Source organism: Antedon bifida, chromosome 7, assembly GCF_963402885.1.
Source record: "Antedon bifida chromosome 7, ecAntBifi1.1, whole genome shotgun sequence".
In the NCBI taxonomy this organism is placed as follows: domain Eukaryota; kingdom Metazoa; phylum Echinodermata; class Crinoidea; order Comatulida; family Antedonidae; genus Antedon; species Antedon bifida.
This window is the reverse complement of record NC_136232.1, coordinates 2,569,126-2,589,077: the sequence shown is the minus strand read 5'-3', so window position 1 is coordinate 2,589,077 and position 19,952 is coordinate 2,569,126. Positions and strand designations below refer to the sequence as shown.

Here is a 19,952-nt window from a genome sequence, read left to right as displayed (position 1 = left end):
CCAACACCCACATACAGTTTAATACTAGGTTCCTTTACAAATATATCCTTTTAAAAAAGAATTCAACATGCAATTGCAATACATTGTACGGAGGAAAAAAGTTTTTTTCCCTCCATGTTTGTACTCTCAAAACAATAATTAACATTTTAATCTTTGTTTAATTATTTTGAGAAAATAAATGTAAATGTCTCGTCAATAATTTATCTAAAACACATTAAGAAACAAATCAAATTTATAATGTAAATAGAACATTTATTCACCCTTGTTGATTCGATAGAAAAATAGTACAAATAGTATAAATAGAAAGAAAATAGAAAAAGTAATTAAATATAGAGCGATTCAACACAATATTAGGCATACTGTTAAAAAGACCAACTGTATGACTTTAGTACAAAAATAAATATACGAGCAAGAAAATAAACAGTTCCAAAGTGTTTGAAATGCATTTTAAAAAACTCATCAATTCCACCAAATTGTGGTTTGGCTCTATCATTACTCTTGTGGTATTTCCATTCTTTATAACAAACACTACAACAACTAAAGTATTATTTAATATAATTACGTCAGTACACCACAAACTATGTGCTTTGAATTAAGCTCTGATAATGTATGTTCCTATTCTAAGCCAAAGTTAACAAGTGTTGTATATTGTAGTCTGCAACCATATATAGAATTGACAAGGTAAATATGAAATACTAGTAAAATACTGCTTTAATTAACCAATCAACAACTAGGAATCCGTGGTTGTATTCACCATTCACTCAGAGGATAAAGCAAAAATGTATTCTTCATGAATGCCACTTAAATATTTATTGACTTAAGTGAAATACTTAGTATACCTCCTCACTTAAGTGTAATTGGTGAATATGGCCACTGTACATTTCTTTAAGAAAAACTATAATATTAAACTAGCACAAAAACAATGCTAATTAAATAAAAACCAAAATGATTAAAAATCTTTAACTAACAAGATTTTTGCACATAATTAATATAAAAACAGCAGAATCAGACAAGGAAATGTTATTATTTGATAACTATAAATGGAATGATAAAACATTTTAAACATTATTAAAATAAAATTATTATACTAAAATACCTTCACCAAATAAGACACTTTTGTTTACCAAAATATACAAATACATCTAGCATTTTTCTACAAGAAAAGTATATCTAACCTTCATTTTCTTAGAAATAATTTAAACTAAAATTCGACGAATAAAAGAAACACTGTATTCGAATAAAATTGTATATGGTATATGAAATATAATTGGATTATTTTTCTGGATACAAAAAAGTTTTAAAGCAAATGTAAATATCTTTTGTTATCAATTGTTTACGAAAATTGTTCATTGCATATGAGATTTGTTCAGTGTTTTCTGTATATATTGATTGGTAAAATTCCATTTAAAATGGTTGAGGTACGGGTATTTACAAGTAGGTTAATAAGGCGCTTTCATTTTCACAACGACTTTCACTCGATTACACGGAGTAGACAGTCACTCAGTGCATACATAGAATGACTCAATAGCTGTGTTGTCGCGTGGTACGTCATGAAAACGAAAGATCAATAACAATGACACAAGTACTCCACACACAGTTATTTACCCATGTAACCCTTCAAAACATTGTAAGATACAAAGTGATTCTTTTTTATTTAATTATTCAAATAAGATTAAGATAATAATTTACTGGATTAAAAAAAATTAAAAATTTTTCTTTTGAATACTGTATGAAATGAAATACCAGCCATTGCAAATTATGTATTATTATGCAAAATTGTATCAAAAATCTGTTTTGGAGGAAGAAAAACAAAGATAAATCAGCCTTGCAAGTATGGTTAAAACCTTCAGCATTCTCAGCCCCATTTCCTTACAAAATTACAGTCAAATTTGGTAGCTCAAACATTATATATATATACAGAAAAGTACACTAAAGTATTCTCTAACCAATATATATTTACATACTAAACATGCTATCTATACAAAGAAAGCCTTTAAAAAAACACCGTTTGTTGTAACATAAAAAAATAAAGTCATGTAATAATAAAAACGAGTCCCTTTCGTGTGCCTCGAATGTCTCCCTATTGACTAATGCTGTGTGATGAAGTTGAAAAATGCAGCAAATCCCAATGTTCAACTCATTTTCATTGAATTAATCGGATTCTCCCGCATTTCGGCACAAGCATATCGCAAAGAGCATGCAGAAGAGCTGAAAGAAATAACAAAACACAATGTTTGTTTAGAACAAATTAATAGATGCAATATTGATATTACCATTTAAATAATGCTCAATAAAGATGTATTGTCCCAAAAAACATGACATATGAAGATTAATTAAATCAGACTCTGAATAGGTTATTTTGTAGTTTTAATAAAGTTAATCACTTCCGTAGAAAAAAAATGTTTTTACATATAAAATGACAAAATAAATGGATAAAATCAATCAAAAAGCCATGGCTGGCAGCCAATTTGACTATTGTGTACTTTTAAATTAGTTTTTTCAGGTAAATAATTTTTTTGTTTTGGTCAACAAAGTGGATAACTATTATGTGACATTAAAATGACTCAAAAGCAATTTAGTATTTCTAAAATTGCATAATGTTTATCATTTGAACATACAATGATGTACTTATTTAAACTGCAGTGATGTTTAATCAAGAAAAACAAAGAATTTGTCTAAACAACAACCTAAAGCTCTATCTACACTATCAAACTTTATGTGACAAAAAAAATGTGATGTGCCCATATATAGACATGATGATGTCATATCACATCATATATTTTGGAATATCACTACCATATTTGGGCACATCAAACTTTTTTGATAGTGTAGACAAAGCTTAATTGAACGTGAATTTACTTTAAATACCTAAACACTACTAATCTATTTAGTTACGCTTTGCCACTAAAACCAGCCACTTTAGTGGTAAAGGTATTTACTGCTGCCTCAAGTTTCACTAGTTTAGACTAGATAAAACTCAAATTGATTTTATATCCTTACCTCAACACATGCAACGCCAATTGCACCAGCGCCAATAAACACAATGTAATCATCAATTAAGTTTTCTATTTCCGTTCGGCAACCCTAAAATGTAATAGAAAAAAAAGAAGAAAATCAATGCAAACCCTGAAATTCTTCTTCTTCTTGTGATACATAAACATGATAATACATAAACATAATCTAAAGCCTTGTCTACACTTTCAATTTTATGTGACAAAAAAATGTGATGTCGCCATATATGGACATGATGTCATATCATTACCATATTTAGGCATATCACTACCATATTTGGGCATATCACACTTTCTTGTCAAATTAGTTTGATAGTGTAGATAGAGCTTAACTATCAGGATTTTAGTTTATTCCATATTTCATTCAAAATTGATTTACAGTACTGTATGTACATTAATTGTGTAATTTATGTTAAGTTAAAATTATTCTCAAACAATCACTTTTGGGCTGGCTCTAACTGTTTACCATAACCAGTCTGCTTTTCACAATTTGAAGACTCAAGCCCCTTCTGGTTTTATAAGTTAAGGAGACTTAACTGTGACATTGAAAAATAATATTTAATACATACAACTGAATTAAAAGCAGAATCATCTTTAGCTTTGCAACCCTCTGGATTGTCAGCAGTGTTCTCCTCCTCTGTAGCCCCAACACAACAACTTTCAGGGAATTCGTCAAAACCATTTTTCTTGTCATAAGATTGGTATAATGAAAAAACACCAGATGTCGTTGGGTTTGCATAATCTGCATATCCGTCATATCCACAGCAATCCAACTATGGGTTTACAAAAAAAAAACATTATTAATATTACAGTGTCATTTAGAATATGCCAAAAGAAATACCAGCCTCAGAGCGGGTATCTTTCCCCAACCCTACTCCTGTATTTTAAAAACTTACAAATGACCAGTACAAATTCTGGTCATGTTGATATCCTTGACAGTTTTCAAAATTACCGTCATTGTACTGAGAATTGTTTTAACATTCTACTACATTACTCCAAAGTAACATATGACATCACCCCCTTGATGGTAGGTAAGAGGTTATTTTTATTACTGACAGTACCACTTTAGCCCTTTACCGGTACGTAAAACGATTTAGCCAAATAAAAAAGCTATATAAATTCAAATGTATCCCTATACGTGTTGTGACTCTCTATCAATGACAGTACCACTTCATTGTCGGTAAGGGATTATTGTTTAATGTGACAACAATCTCTTCATGGCAAGTAAGGATTCCATACTCCGGTTTGGGTGCTAGCTTGGTTTTTTTGTCATTTTGTTCTCTTCCTTTTGTTTTCCACTCTTTCTCTTTATTGTCGAGCACATAGAGACATCGTTTATTTGCGCTATATAAATCTATCTATTATTATTTATAAAGGTGGTGCTCCTTTATGGTAAATAAGTGGTTATCTATTTACAAACATGATTTGTGTCATTTCAAATTATTTGGTAAAATATTTTTATAAGAAGCATGCTGTTCTTTATGATAGTACAGCATGTTATTTTAATATGTCAAGTGCATAGAGCCTTTACACATTATTTACTAAACAATTGTAAATTTATGATAATCGCTATTATCAACTTACTATATATTCTGCTGTCCGCCATGCTGTAGTTAAATCAGTATCATTTCCGTATGTTTCCTTGAATGCATCCTTAAGTTCGTCATTAATAGCCTCCTCAACTTCATTTGAATAGATAGATGCAAGGATGCCAGCTCCCAATTGTCCGCAGAACACGATCAGCAATATCATGAAATACTTTAATAGATATAATAAATAATATAATAATAATATAGAGTAGATGCAAATTAATTATATCTACTGTGAAGTGAATTGGTCAGATTTTGTTCCCTATTTTGATGTAAATTGTTTGTCCCCCTGAAAAAATTATTTTTTACATTTTTGTTGTTGAATATGCCATTTTACTGTTACATAATCGTTATTCAATTTGACCAAAAATTATTTACATAATAAAATATAATTTAACGCAAAAAATTGAATGGAAGTCAATGGGTTTTTGGTTAAACTTAAATGTTAATTTTGTCTTTTTATAAGTGAAACCCTTTTATGGAAGTCAATAACTTCATTAATACTGCAAAATGGGCTATTTAAAGTCTGATTTTATAAATCTTAAATACATCTTTAATACTGTACATTGAGAATAAAAGTATTTCTTGGGTGGGGATCAGACCCACAACCTCCAGATCACAGACAGTTTTCTCTTACTCTGACCTAAATTGTACTGATTACTCAATACATTGCGAACATACAATCAAAATTAAAAGCATATTTTAGTTAATAAAATCACTTACGAAAACAAGTAAGCATTTGCTTTCCATGATGGCTCCACAACACCCACAGAAGGCAAGAAGAAAGACAAGGCCGCCAGCTGCAATGAGGATGTAGGAACTGCTTCTGAGAAGATCATTGTCCAACAGCATAGCCAGATCTTCAATGGGAACCCAATCTTCAATTCCAAAATATAAAATGAGACCAAGAGCCAACATGCCAAGACCTCCGAGCTAAGATAATGAAAATAATATCAAATAATTAATCAAATTTATCATAGTACAATTCACGATAATAGGACTATAAAGGTAAATGGGGGAATAACCTGCGACTTTCAGCCTACTGGGCTGAATTGTGCACAGGCGTGGACGACACATCTTTCTTCAATTCATGTTATGCGCTGCCACCAAACGGCACCCGTTTGTCTGTCTACAAAGATAGGGGCTGAATGGACCAGTACACTGGGGTAACTCATACTTTTTTGAAAGATGTACTGGGTTCCTTAAAGTACATACTAGCCAGGTGGTTTGTACACTGGACCTCCAGTTTTAAGTTCTTATAAGACTTGTTCTACTACCAGAACAATAGTCGAGGAATGCCTTGAACCTTTGCTGATTATATAGCTATGGTTTGCGGCGCCTCTGGCTTAACTGCTTGGCACAGCCTATTATGTTACATTAGTTGGCTATATACAGTATTTGACTATTGTACATGAAATTTCGCTAGTTCAAATTAAGTAACTTTATTACACACTTCTGACACTACAGGTATCATTACTCCGGTAAAAAGTAAATTTAACTACAATGAATATAGGCATGTTAACCATAAACATAGGAAGGAATACAAATTATTATTTTAAATTCTTCTTCTTCTACGGATTGTTTAGTCAATCTCACTGGTATTATTTTAGAAATCAGAATCAATGCCTACCTGTAGTGTGTATTCTTAAATGATGTGTTCTCTTAAAACAGAAGGTCATGAATTGCAAAGTATAGGTCGGAGAAGGAATAGTAAATCTTACCCATATTATGAAATTAAACACGAACAATAAATACTTCATACAACTTAAACCACAGCCTTCCATGTTTGTTATTTTTTCTTCTCAAAGATGTTCAAACTTTGATTCAAATGACTAAAAAAAACAAAATATAACAATTATTATTTAACAATAAGTAAGCCAATATGAAAGAAATTGCTAATATTTTTTATAAAACATCACTTCAATAAAGAACTCTTTAAAAGTGAAATTTAGTTTTAAATTGATTACTGTAGGTATCATGATTTTTTTTATTATTGTACAGTACAATATCATTTGCTGTAATACATGTAAACTATCTACAATGTTTGATGTGAACTTATTCCATTAATGATACCAGCTAAGAATATCGGCACATTGTGAGCAAGCCCACTAGAAAAGTGTCTCAGAGACGTTCAAACTTTGATTCAAATGACTAAAAAAAATAAAACAAAATATATATTTAGGCTAGCTAAGAATATCGGCACATTGTGAGCAAGCCCACAAGAAAAGTGGTATTAAGTAGTTTATAAACATACACTAAATACAGTATTTACAATTCCTAAAAAAATTAAGTTACTGTAGAGCAAAAATACTACAGTCAACTGTCCCAATACCGGACACCTTTTGGCTGGCCTAATATGTCTGGTTTTCCAGAAAGTCTGGTATTCGGTATGTGTTTCTAAAATTCTGGTATTGGGAGAGTTTCCGGTTTTCAGAGAGTCCAGTATTGAGAGAGTTTCCGGTTTTCAGAGAGTCCGGTATTGGGAGAGTTTCCGGTTTTTAGAGAGTCTAGTATTGGGAGAGTTTCCGGTTTTCAGAGAGTCCGGTATTGGGAGATTTTTCTGGTTTTCTGAGAGTCTGGTATTGGGAGAGGCGACTGTACAATATTGATTGAATGACTATTAATACAAGTACAGTATTAGCGGTCTTTCTATTGGTTGTCATCGATTTACTAAAGTCAATGAAGCTGAAATGACGAACTCAAAGGAAAAGTATTTGCAAACTTAAGGTGTGACAATAACTCTGACAAAAGACGTTTTGTCAACTGTAACTAATTCAAATATTTAACCCTGTGTTGTAAATTTCTACTCCTGCAAAGTCAAACAACTGTACAGTTCTCCAGCATCTATAATCATTAATAGGTCTTTATTCAAAGGATGATCTCTATAATAGGTTGGAAGGGGGGGGGGGAGGAGGGGAGAACCCAAATTGGATCCAGAAAGAAGTGTTTCCTGGACTAACTAAGACACCTGTTTATTTCACCCCTTTTACCAGTATTCATTCAAATATTCATTCACACAATAAAAATACATGTGTACTATATATACTTTGGAAGATGATAAAATTTACATAATACCATTTTAATTACAGAAGAATTTTATTATTTTCTAGATAGATATGTCGAGTTACTTTTGAAGGTTTATATTTTGAATACAGTGATAAATAAACATAAATGATCAGTTCATTACATTACAGAAAATCATGTGCCCAAATATAGTAGAGATATGCCTAAATATGGTAGTAATATGACATAATCATGTCTATATATGGGAACATCACATTTACACATCACACATAAAGTTTGCTAGTGTAGACAGAGCTTTAGGTACACACATACAATTTGTTGAAATAGTCATTATCACATGATTATAATAACAATGATCTTCACAACAATCTACTGTATACAACAAGGTAGGGTTGAAAAAAGGTGTGAACTCTTACTATAGTGTATTATAAATAAAACAATTGGCAACAAACACTCACTCCTTTAATAGTATTTACTGCAGTTACTATTATACTTAATAATATTATTGTTTTCCTGTTATGAATAGTGTATTACATCATCAAGGAAGTAAATCAATAAGAAACTACTAACTGTATTATGCTAAAAATAACAACATATACATATAATATTACTATAAAGCTTCCTTAACCCATGCCATACAATGATTGATGTTAGTATTCACACACAATACTCCTACAGTACAACCCATGCTGGAAGTAAATCATTATTTTGTAATGGCCACTTCTAAGAAAGGGCCAATGTATATGAGTTGCGGTAGCGGATTAGGGCACTTGACAATTCTGAAGAAAGACTGTGTCTGGGTTCTAATCCTGATACTGTAAGAACGATTCCCAGCTAACTCGGCTGTAGTTAGTACCAGGTTGAAAAATATTGATGATCTACAAGCAAGGAGATGATCTACTGTAAGGCAGCACAAGAAAGAACTGGCCAACGTGCTACAAAATGCTCACGGCTCCTAGCTAACGTAACACAAAATGCTCACGGCTCCTAGCTAACGTAACACAAAATGCTCACGGCTCCTAGCCAACGTAACACAAAATGCTCAGGGCTCCTAGCTAACGTAACACAAAATGCTTAGGACTCCTAACATCTCATTCCCTTACATTCAGAATTAATACAGAACAAGTTCCAATCCTGTAAAATATCTGACTACATTATCTCTTTTATAAGTATAGTACCTCCTTTAATCTGGATTCAACCAAAAGTTTACATGGAAATGATAGATAACACAATACTTCCTATAGTATTATATTCCCTACTTGACAACTTATTTAAAAACTGGTAAGTGAATAATATTCACTTCTGTTTTGGAAATAGACCATATTATTTTCTTCTTTCTAAATCAGATTAAGTCTAAACAATGGAAACACTTGAAACGCAATAAGGAACTAAAAATGAAATATTTTCCTATTTTTGTTGTATTCATTTATAAGTAAATTAAAAAGTTTAGTTACAGAATTCTAGTACAGTTTCTTTTTTAAAGATTTTTGTGTCCCAAGTTATATTTCCTTAATTTGTTCATGGATTTAAAATGTAACAAAGTAATTGAGTGTAACATATATAGGAGATATTATACATCAATTTACTATAATATCTCAGCAGTTTTATTAAGTACATTCACCTTATTGCAAACAACAAGTTTTTTTTTTTCGAATATGACCGGTTGAACCACAAGTAAAATCAACACACTATACAATGGGGCTAGATCAACTTTACTTAATATTTTGAATACAAGAGTTACTGTAAGCTGGTCCCTCACAACTATTGTCATAATCACCATTGACTAGGCGCCAAGAGTGGCAAAAGTATGTTTTAGCTGTGGTTCAACTTGATGTAAACCAATTATTCTAATCTTACCTTTGGCGGAAAGTATGGAGAAAACGGATCGATCCGAGAAAACTTAATATAATCAACTAAAACTGAGTATGAGGCCTAACACCACTTTAAATGGTCATAAACCACAGTCAACTCTTATCAACATAAGCCTACTATCTAAAAACGAACTAAGACTCTCCAAACCACTTTGCTCTACAGTTACAGTAATTGTCAGTATCCAGGCAGATCTCATGGAGGAAATATATAGATTCCTATGGTTTAACCTAGCAATGTTCTTGCACGATTTCCTGAAATATCTTCACTTTTCAATAACATACACTTTGACAATCTTAATATAAATTCCAATAATATTTAATTGGCAACTCCTAAAAACCAATACTCACCAGAGCAATGTCAAGTCCTCTGTGAAGTCTGACTAAGAACAGGTTCCTAAAACGCCTTAAATTTCAAAGCCTTACACATTCCTTACACTCAACACGTCACCGTAAACACAATAGTAGCCCAACCTTACTATACAATACAAAAGCTTTAGTCATTTGTGTAAGTTATAGGCGGTATTGAGAGCCCCTATTTTGTTTATTCATTGACCCATACTGTGTCATTCTCAAACCTTTTTTACACTTCAAACCCATTAAGTACGGATTGTGGTTTAATAAATGCTAATGGAGGAACTAGTCTGATTTGTACAACAAAATGCTATACGTACAACACAAGATTTTATTAACAACTATTAAACATATATCTATATATTTTTCTTTTGTGTTGTGCTGTAATAAAACTTGGCGAAGCAACACAAAAGAGGCATTGTAAATTTTTTTTTTTGGATTAAACTTTTATAATATATTTTGGTGTGTATACAGATGAAGAATTAGGGAAACTTCCTATCCCCACCCCATAAAATACAAGCCTACACTACTCATAGACAATCATTGTTGTAGGCTACATGTAAATGGAACAAACATTGTTATACATGAAAATTGAATCAAAGCTTTCAAAATAATCATATTTTCGAGATCCATACAAATTATTTTTCCACATTGTTTTTATGTGGAAAATTCTACATCATTGAACAGCAATTGAAATGGAAATGGAAACAAAACCTTCAAAACATCTGCATTTGGCCATCATTTTTTGATCTATTTTGAATTTAACAAATTATTTAATTTTTATAGTATGGAAAAGTTTACATCATTGAAAAGCAATTGAATCAAATTATGTCATTAAAATATCTGTTTTCTATCATTAAACATTAACATGCTAACTGTTAAAAGGCTTCAATTATTTATGGATGACTATATTAAATACTCTGAATTCAGTCAATGTGTACATATGGAAATAGTGTATAAAGTTTAATAACTTATCACTCTAGAGAGGTGGGATTTGCCTGTTAAAGGTGTTGAAAGATAAATTTATCTTTGGATAATTCATGTGCTTATTATTATAGATTTAATTATGAGGTTCTTATTCTCTAAACAGTAACTGTATATGATTGTAAGACTCATCTTAATAATTATACAGTACAGTATTTATTTTAGTTGTGCATTGCACAGTATTTATCACAATTCTATAAGTGAAAAGCAATCAAATAAATGCAAGTTTCAGGTTTTACCATATGATCAGCTTTAGTCCTACTGTGTCAATTTTTTAGGTCCTGTTTCTGTTGTGGAAAAAATAACTGGTTATTAACCGTGTGAATAAATTAACCCCAGTTTCTTGGCAGCAGAACCAGGAAAAATTTTCAGTAACCGGTTAAATGGCAGCCTGAAAATAACGGTTAAAAAGTCAATCGATTCAATGTTATTAGAACAATTAGAATGGTTATATTAAAGACTTGTAATAAGACTTTGTTTATGTAGAGCATCTTGTGTATATGTTTGTCTTGTGAACCTCTGAGGGTCCCTAATGATCAGCAATTGCTGGATGGGTCACCCTCATTAAATATGGTCAAAAAAAAAAAAAAAAAAATATTGGCATTAGCTAACATTGAGTCAACTACCCTACAGTACTGTAACGTTTGAATTGACCACCAGAGCCCATTGCATTTTGGGTAATGCTATTGATTTCCGTCAACAGTTTATTTGGCTCTATGCAGCAGAAACAGACCCTTACAGTACAGTAGGTATCATTCCATCACGATCCCTAGAAATATTTTTAAACTAAGAAGTTAATACTACACAAAACAATACTGGTATTAATAGTTTATGAGTGCTAGATTACCTGGATAAACCAACATAGGCCTTATCCTTCAAGGCGAAAAGTAAAAAATGTTTATAAAATCCCCTCTAAGACAGTGGTACAATTCCTAGGGCCTATTTCTGCCACGAGTAAATAACAAGTTACTGTGTATATGAAACTAAAAATACAGATGTAGTTTGCATATTCAAATATAATTTGAGTTATTGTTTTAAACGGCATTGTGGTTTGGAGGTTGTAAGCTCATCAATAATCCCAGGGTCATTGGTTCAGATATTAAAACACAAAATGAACCTAATTTAAACTATATAATTATTAAAACTGTGATTTAAAAGCTTAATGGAGCCTAAAATAAGAACAGTGGATTATTGGATTAAATATAGATTAACGTTAATCTGTTTTGATTTCCCAAATTGCCATCCATCCTCACTTAATTATTGAAATCTTCTGGGAGTTTACGTGAATCCTAATATTGTAAGTATAAGCATATAGATTGAAATTCAAAATTCTTAACGAAATATTTGGGTATTATATATATCTAAGCATTTATTTATTTCCCCGAATAAATGCCCGCCACATGCATATATAAGATAATACCGTATATACTTTGTGGTCTAACTTTAGTCGATGATCTATGCCCGATGCGATTATGAGATCATGTTCCGAATATAATTCTATAATTTGACAGTATTATTCATTTATAATTTACACAGTGCTACGTAACACAATTGATTTACATATATACTGTACTGTACACAATAAATATTGATTGATTGAGTTGTATTTCTTCATATCTAGGAAGATTTATTTGATTATACGTTACCATATTACAACCGAAAAAATCTCCCAAACAACGCCTCCCTCAAATAAACTTACTAAAAACCCTCCTGAGCAAGTTGAATAAATACGGTAGTTGGTTCATAAACAAACACTAGTATGTACATTGCATGTATTTCAAATGTTTTTCTTATAGGCCCACTGTAAGTACAGCATTTTGTATTATGCCAAGGAATAACATTTTTTTGAGAATGTCTATACATTTTTGAATAACAAAGTATATCTACGTCAATGTCTACTGTACCACATGTTCAGCAATATTTAAATTTAATCAGCTATCAATATTAAATAATATGGTTATCAAATAAATCATACAAAAATGAGGGTTGGTACTGATGCTGTGATTTACTACAGTACTTGTGTTGGTAAATACCAAAGAGAATATTAAATATGACTACAACGTTATCACAGAGTGGTCGACCATGAAGAGAGACCACGGCATATGGCTACATCATTAATATATATGCAAGATTGAAGTCACGCCTTGTACTCGGTAACTGTACGATCCATGAAGCAAAGATTTAAGACACCAAGAAATTATTTATTGTCGTTAACAATGAGTTAATTTGATTCTACTGTATATTATCATTATATAAATTAACAAATACAAAACAAATTCTAAAACGTCATATATGAATATCAATTGATTTAGAAATGATAAAGATGAAAACCTCTGAGAAAAAGTCGAAGTCGCAGTTCGAACTCGGAACAAAAATAATATGTTTATTCATCAAATCATAATGTGAATATACTGTAATGATATGTACTTGATATAAAGATGTCGTAACCAGGGAGGTGAAAAAATGATCATTATGTTTCACCTACCTGTCCTTAATATTAGACTTGACCACGACATCTCATGGTATTGTTAAAATTTGATTGGATAGCGACTCTTTGTTGGAATCAGAATAGAAACCAACAATGAAAATGATGGCAACAAAAATTATGACAAAAATAACAAATTAATTATTAGCCATTTTGAACCATAAATTGCTCTTCAACAACATTTAAATACACTGACTGACATAAACACAAGTATTCATTCTCGAAATATTCTAAAAAAAAACAACCAAAGAAGGCGGAGTCATTCACACTTAAAATCGTACACAATGAAACGTAGTCAGGATAAACTGGCATACTCATATGCTGATCACATTACTATAAGTACCCTCTAAGCATCTAATCTCAACAGTACTTTAGTACTTCTAAAATGGCAGGCTTATCGTGATTATAGTTCAACGTTCCTAACAGATTCTCTAACCATCACCTGACCATCTGTACTAATATCACAGAAAACCACAAATGTACTGCTAAACCTTATTTTCCATCTATACGTCGACGTCCTGATTGATTGACACACGTTCGTACGATAACGATTCACTTACGTTTAAATCCTCCAGCGCAAATCAAGCATCGTATTTGCGATGAGCACTTACAATTTACAATTATACTTGAATTTATTGGTAAATATTTTTTTTTTTGGAACACTTGACCTTATGTAAAGATAATGATAATATAAAATTGATAAATATACTTCAAAACAGAAAGAACTAACTGACAATCAGGAAGAACATAAAAAATGATAAGTCAGTGATATAAATAACATACAATTATTATTACTACAGTAAAGGTCAGACAACAGGGAATACCGTAAATTGTGTCATTTCAATGCTCTACAGTACTGTATAACATTCAAAATATATTGTGTCCTTTTTTATAATACTGTACTATAATCTATAATACCCTATTATAATTATGATTTGGGCTGGTCCAGGGTCTGATAATGATAAATATAAATGCTCTGAGAGGAGCTTTGGGCTGATCTTTGAGTGTCCAAAATTTAGACCACCCCATGATAACAGTTAATATTGTAGATGAGTTACACAAACTTAGCTACAACACACTACTCCATAGCACAACTAAAACAAGATATATACAATTCTTGAAAATTTTGTTTTTTTCATGTTGTTGAGTTTTTCAAATTTACTGTAGATGTGGGGGAGATATGTTACTGCTCATTTCCATTATATCTTCTCTTGATTAGATTGTATGTAAATATCCCTTGTAGTATGAGTACAGTACTGTACATAACCCTTCAAAACATAGTGTTTCCCTATTCATAATACTGTGCTAATCTTACTGTATACCCCTAATAAATCTCAGTAACCGTATTCATCAACCACACTAAGTGAGATATTTCCCTTAAATATTAAGTATTTCACCTTTCACTCAATAAGTATTCAAGTATTTCCCTTAAATTGTACTCACTTAGATAGGACATTTTTTTAATTTGAAAGGTTAGTGTTAACCTAGCCTAAGTGTGAATGGTGAATAGGGCCACTGGAGTTTACAGATACCGTAGGGCGCAGAACATCCAAAATATTTGTGCTGATGCCCTGGCGTTTATAAACTCCAGAGTTTTGCCAGGTGAAAGATCATAGCGAAACAGTTTATGCGTCTCGATGTAATGTACACTCTGTTTAGAAGGAATATGTATACAGTATCAGTATACAATAATTAGCATACATATTGATTGTGTAATAATTAGCATTGAAAACATATTGGAACAGCACTATGATAACAAAATGTTAATGATACATAAAAGCTTGATAACATAAAGTCGATTTGCTGCAATAAAGCAAAGAAAACAGTGAAACCATTATAATATTCAGTGGCAAAATGAGTAAAGTGCTTGCTGGTTTAATTGCAGTATGGCCGCAGCAATTGGCCTAGCTTAATTGCAGATTAAGTACAAGATCATTAACAAGATAGTTTACATATTGGTGTGAAAATCCAGTTTTAACATTAGTCATCTGGGAACAAAAACAAAAAATCATATTTTGTAATTTGTTCTGAAGGAAACTGATACTTTGTATATGATTCAACATCACTTTTATTTCACTGATATTAAACTTTAAAAACTGTTTATAGCACAACTTAAATATCAATTTTGTTGTATTTGGAAACTAAGGCTGTAGACATAGTAGGTTGAACAATCAATAACCCACTACAGGTACAGTATAATAAAACTTAATTTAGTATATGGTACTGTACAACTCTTCCAACACTGGACACTTTGGACTGGCCAAATATATGTCTGGTTTTCAAAAATCTGGTATTCAGAAGTTTTTAATGGTAACGAGGAATTTGGGACCTGTTGGGCTTGGAGAAAAGTCTGGTTTGGGAGAGCTTACAGTCTTCAGAGAGTGTAGTATTCAAGGAGAGTTGACTGTGACATTTTTCCATAAATCTAAAGCTCTGTCTACAATATAAAATTTAATGGGACAAAAAATGTGATTTGACCATATACATGTATGGACATGATGATGTCATATCACTACCATATTTTTGTATATATCACTACGATATTTGGGCACATCATACTTTTTTTATCAAACTAGTTTGATGTATAGACAGAGCTCAAGATGGCACTCCGTTGCTTAACATAAATACATGTACTACACTACAGCATATTGCATTATAAACAATAAAGAGCTGCAGATAATAAAACTGTTATTTTGTGTGCCACAGATAACTACGAAATGGAAATTATGTAATTGCTAATTTCTTCTTGCAATATTTCACCGACCTTTCTTTGCGGCAGAAGCAGTTAATTTTTTATTTTTAAAAATAGATTGCTTCGGGCTTCTTTGCTGCTTAGAAGAATTGATTCAACAGGAGATATCGTATAATATCAAAGAAGAAATGTACATGTCGGACTACAAGTGCAATCAATTATTGTGTGTATGGTAGAATATACAGTTTGCATCACCAATCAAATAGCGACTGGCGTCAAATCAATAGAAAATAAGGAGTTACGAATGACATGAGCATCATAAACTGGACTGTTGTCTCTCTAACAATAGACAATCAATAATGATATAAAATATTCATATCCTATACTTGTAACCTACTGTATTAATTAGTTAGTATATATGTATTATCACATATACTGTATTTCAGCATTCATATTCTGAAAATGAGAGGATGGTTGATACATCGTGATTAATCAGCATACATGTTACATGGAATTCAATTTAGAAACAGCAAATTAACTTTGACACAATTGGACCAAATCACTATATTGAAATGAATTCATAAGTAGAATATTACAGAAATATAGTGTAGTCAATGAAGCCAGTTTCCACTAGGCAAATTATTGGGGAAAAATCCAACATTTTAGCAGAGAAAAAAGAATTACCATTTTATACTACAAGAGCTATGGTTTTAATTTCGTTTATATGTCTACAGAGTTGACGATTAACATGAATGCTCATAAAGGCATGGAAACTCATTTCCTGAGCTACTCACTGTATCTGTATTATAATAAATTGCGCAATTTTTTGGTTCACAAAAAGTAGAAACTTCTAAGTGCTAACAGTTAATTTCACTGATTTTGAACAGAAATATGATTATGCATGATGTAGACAGACACTGTCAATTTGGGCAACTCAATTAATTGAGTGGAAACAGGATCCACACTAAAACTTCAGATAGTGAAAGCCTTCCTTTGAGACACCCCTATTAAGGAGACACTTTAATTAAGGCGACACTTTTCCATGACATGAGGAAAACTTTATGTTTATTAACGCTATGTCAAACACCTATTAAGGGGACACTTTTCAATGGATGAGGGAAAATATGTTTTAACACTATGACTAAATCTTAACAAAGATACTTTTATTTAATTAAAGATGTATTGTCCCCTAAATAAATAATTAATAAACATTTTTCTGTTGAATATGCCATTTTAATGTCACATAACAGTTATCCACTTTGAACAAAAATTAGATCTAAACAATTTTATTTACCTGAAAAAACTGTAATTTAAAGCAAACAAAGTCAAATTGGCTGCCAGCCAATGGATTTTTGGTTGAATTTAACCGTTTATTTTGTCATTTTATAAGTGAAAACATTAATTTTTCGGGTTTTTTTTTTTGGAAGTGATTAACTTTATTAAAACTACAAAATAAACTATTCAAAGAATTATTTAATTAATCTTCATTTTTCACGTTTTTGGGGGACACTTTTATTAAGGGGACACGTTTTTTAGGGTGTCCCCTCAATAGAAGTTATTAAACTTTACTGTACTTCTATAGAGACTGTACAGTACATTACCCTTATGAAATCTGAAAGTAAAGTTGACTGAGCAAGATTTTTTATATTATTGATGATTATACTACTTCAGAATTTATATTGTGTTGATTTTGTGGGCAGAATAAATGAAGTAAGTACAAAGCATTGTTCGCACTGAATGTGAAAGAATTACTCTGACATACCAAATATGCGAGACTTTATTGTATGAATAAAACCAAACAAAGCGTGTCAAAATATTTATCAAACAAACTTTTGATTCTTTAGTGCTACATAAAACTTGCAAGGCGAAACTTATTTACGTTATGGTTCATAAAGATAATATATTGGAAAATGTAATACACGGCATGTGATATGAAACCAACCAATCAGCATAGCACAGATACACAAGGTGTGTTATAAAAGCAACTATTTCGTCACTATATCGGGGAAAAAGACAAAACACTTCCAGTTAGAATTTGATATAAAATTTGTATACTGTATACGGTATATTAAAGTTTTCGACAACTTTTTTTTCCCGATTTTGCATTCAACTAATTTTCAGCATTCTCTTTTTGTTTTCACATGTTATAAAAAGTGTACAATTACTGTAGAAATTATCTCTATATAATACAAAATTATTATCATTATTTGCAAATAGTCTTTTTTGAAGGTTATATATTGCATAAAGTAAACATGAAAACTAAAACTATATATGTTCTCAACTAATATCAAGAATTATCATTTTCTGTTTAAATCTAATACAGTTTTTGTATCAGAACTATATTTGATTCAGAGATATAGCTTTAGTCTAGATTTAAAGCATATAATTTTTGTTATATAAAAGTATAGTATTTCACTGCCTTCCCTAAAACCTAGATTCCCAAGGAAGTGGAATTGTTTATTTATAAAACAAATATATTAAAATAGAAAGCAAATAATGACTGTTATTTTATATATAGTTATATAAGGAAACCTACTGTCACTACCACTATCATATGCTAAGTACATTTATCAATTTTAATTATATTAATTAATTCCATACACTTCTTCATCATAAATTTAAATTAGAAAACAATTAAATATGACCTAGGGGCCTATCTAAGTATTCAAATCATACTATAATCTAACCGATACATTTTAAACATTTTTTCTAGCAAACGTAGGCCAGATAAACCACTAACACCACCACACCACCAGCCCAACTACCACACCACAGTGACTCTCTTCCAGGCCTCAACCCCAAGTCGCTTCCAGTCACTGGCAGCAATACGCCGCACTTAGCCGCGATAGTATCGTTTACTTACATGATTCTAATCTTCCTAAAGTACACCAGCTTTAAATGTTATCAATAATTAATGTAAAACAAATCACACTTACCTTCAATTAACACCAATTGACTTGATAAAGATGTGAATTATATAAGAGGTGTGGTTGGTGGTTGGTTTTGGTAAGCGCGTACAGAAAGTAGTATACCGTCAGGGTTGTGTTGTCAACAAAACATAAGGATCGTCTATTACCACACGGGGGTTTCTGTGCGTCCGGTTTTGTTACGCAGAAACAAACAGTGTATTATGCATAATATTTTCTAAAGGTAGTGGTATTAAATCGATAATACCACAAAACAATACCGATTACGTATGTTTTACCGGGTAGAACTCTAATATTGTATACAAATTATATCGCATTAATACTGTGAATATTCAAGACTAAGTTAGAAAATGAAGGCATGACAATAAACACCTGACCTATATATTTTCATGGCCTAACTATCACATAATTTAATATAAATAATTAATACAAAGATGTTATTGGTTATCACATGCTTTATTTTACTAATATAGATAACAGCCTTCTTATAAAATGATAATAGGCCTATTTTAGATTTCCGCATGTAACAAAAGTTATCTACGGTCACTGAAACATGAGTACTATAAATAGCCTATGAAACTGTTTATGTTGTAAGAACAATCTGATATCATAAATGAATATTAATTATATTAGTAGCAGGCCTACTTGTACGATGAACCGGTTATAGCAGTGCCCTACTTACTAGAATTAAAAGATAGTTTCCAGATTTTTACTGGCACAATTATATGCCTCAAATAATATGAGAAGTTTTAAAACTCTTTATATTATGTGAATAATAATATTTACTAAAATATAAATATTAAAGTTGAGTTGATTCTCCCAATCAATACATCAAGTCAGACAACATAGCTACACACTTTGTTTACTAATATAAGTAAATCATGTAAGATTGAAATAAATTAATTTCGTCTTGTAATTATTAAAAAAATCTTTACAGTAATTTTCTGGTGTTTCTGGTGATTTTTTTCCCTCACACAAATTATCTAATTACAACTCTCTGAAAATGATTTATATGTGT

The 19,952-nt window shown here is 31.2% G+C and overlaps 1 protein-coding gene across 2 annotated transcripts; it reads right to left on the bottom strand.

The window, feature by feature from the left end:
- Positions 1-452: 452 nt before the first annotated feature.
- On the bottom strand, positions 453-19,071 carry LOC144847913 (tetraspanin-18-like). 2 transcript variants are annotated; one of them, XM_078704494.1, is made up of 7 exons: positions 18,944-19,071; positions 6,322-6,432; positions 5,324-5,533; positions 4,596-4,769; positions 3,581-3,784; positions 3,001-3,084; positions 453-2,208 (listed from the first exon to the last, which is right to left on the bottom strand). In XM_078704494.1, exons 2-7 carry the CDS (start codon positions 6,382-6,384, stop codon positions 2,152-2,154), a joined length of 792 nt encoding a protein of 263 aa, XP_078560620.1. In that variant the 5' UTR covers positions 6,385-6,432; positions 18,944-19,071; the 3' UTR covers positions 453-2,151. The 2 variants fall into 2 exon arrangements, with proteins under 2 accessions (XP_078560620.1, XP_078560621.1); XM_078704495.1 differs by lacking the exon at positions 18,944-19,071 and adding an exon at positions 9,844-9,936.
- Positions 19,072-19,952: the final 881 nt, after the last annotated feature.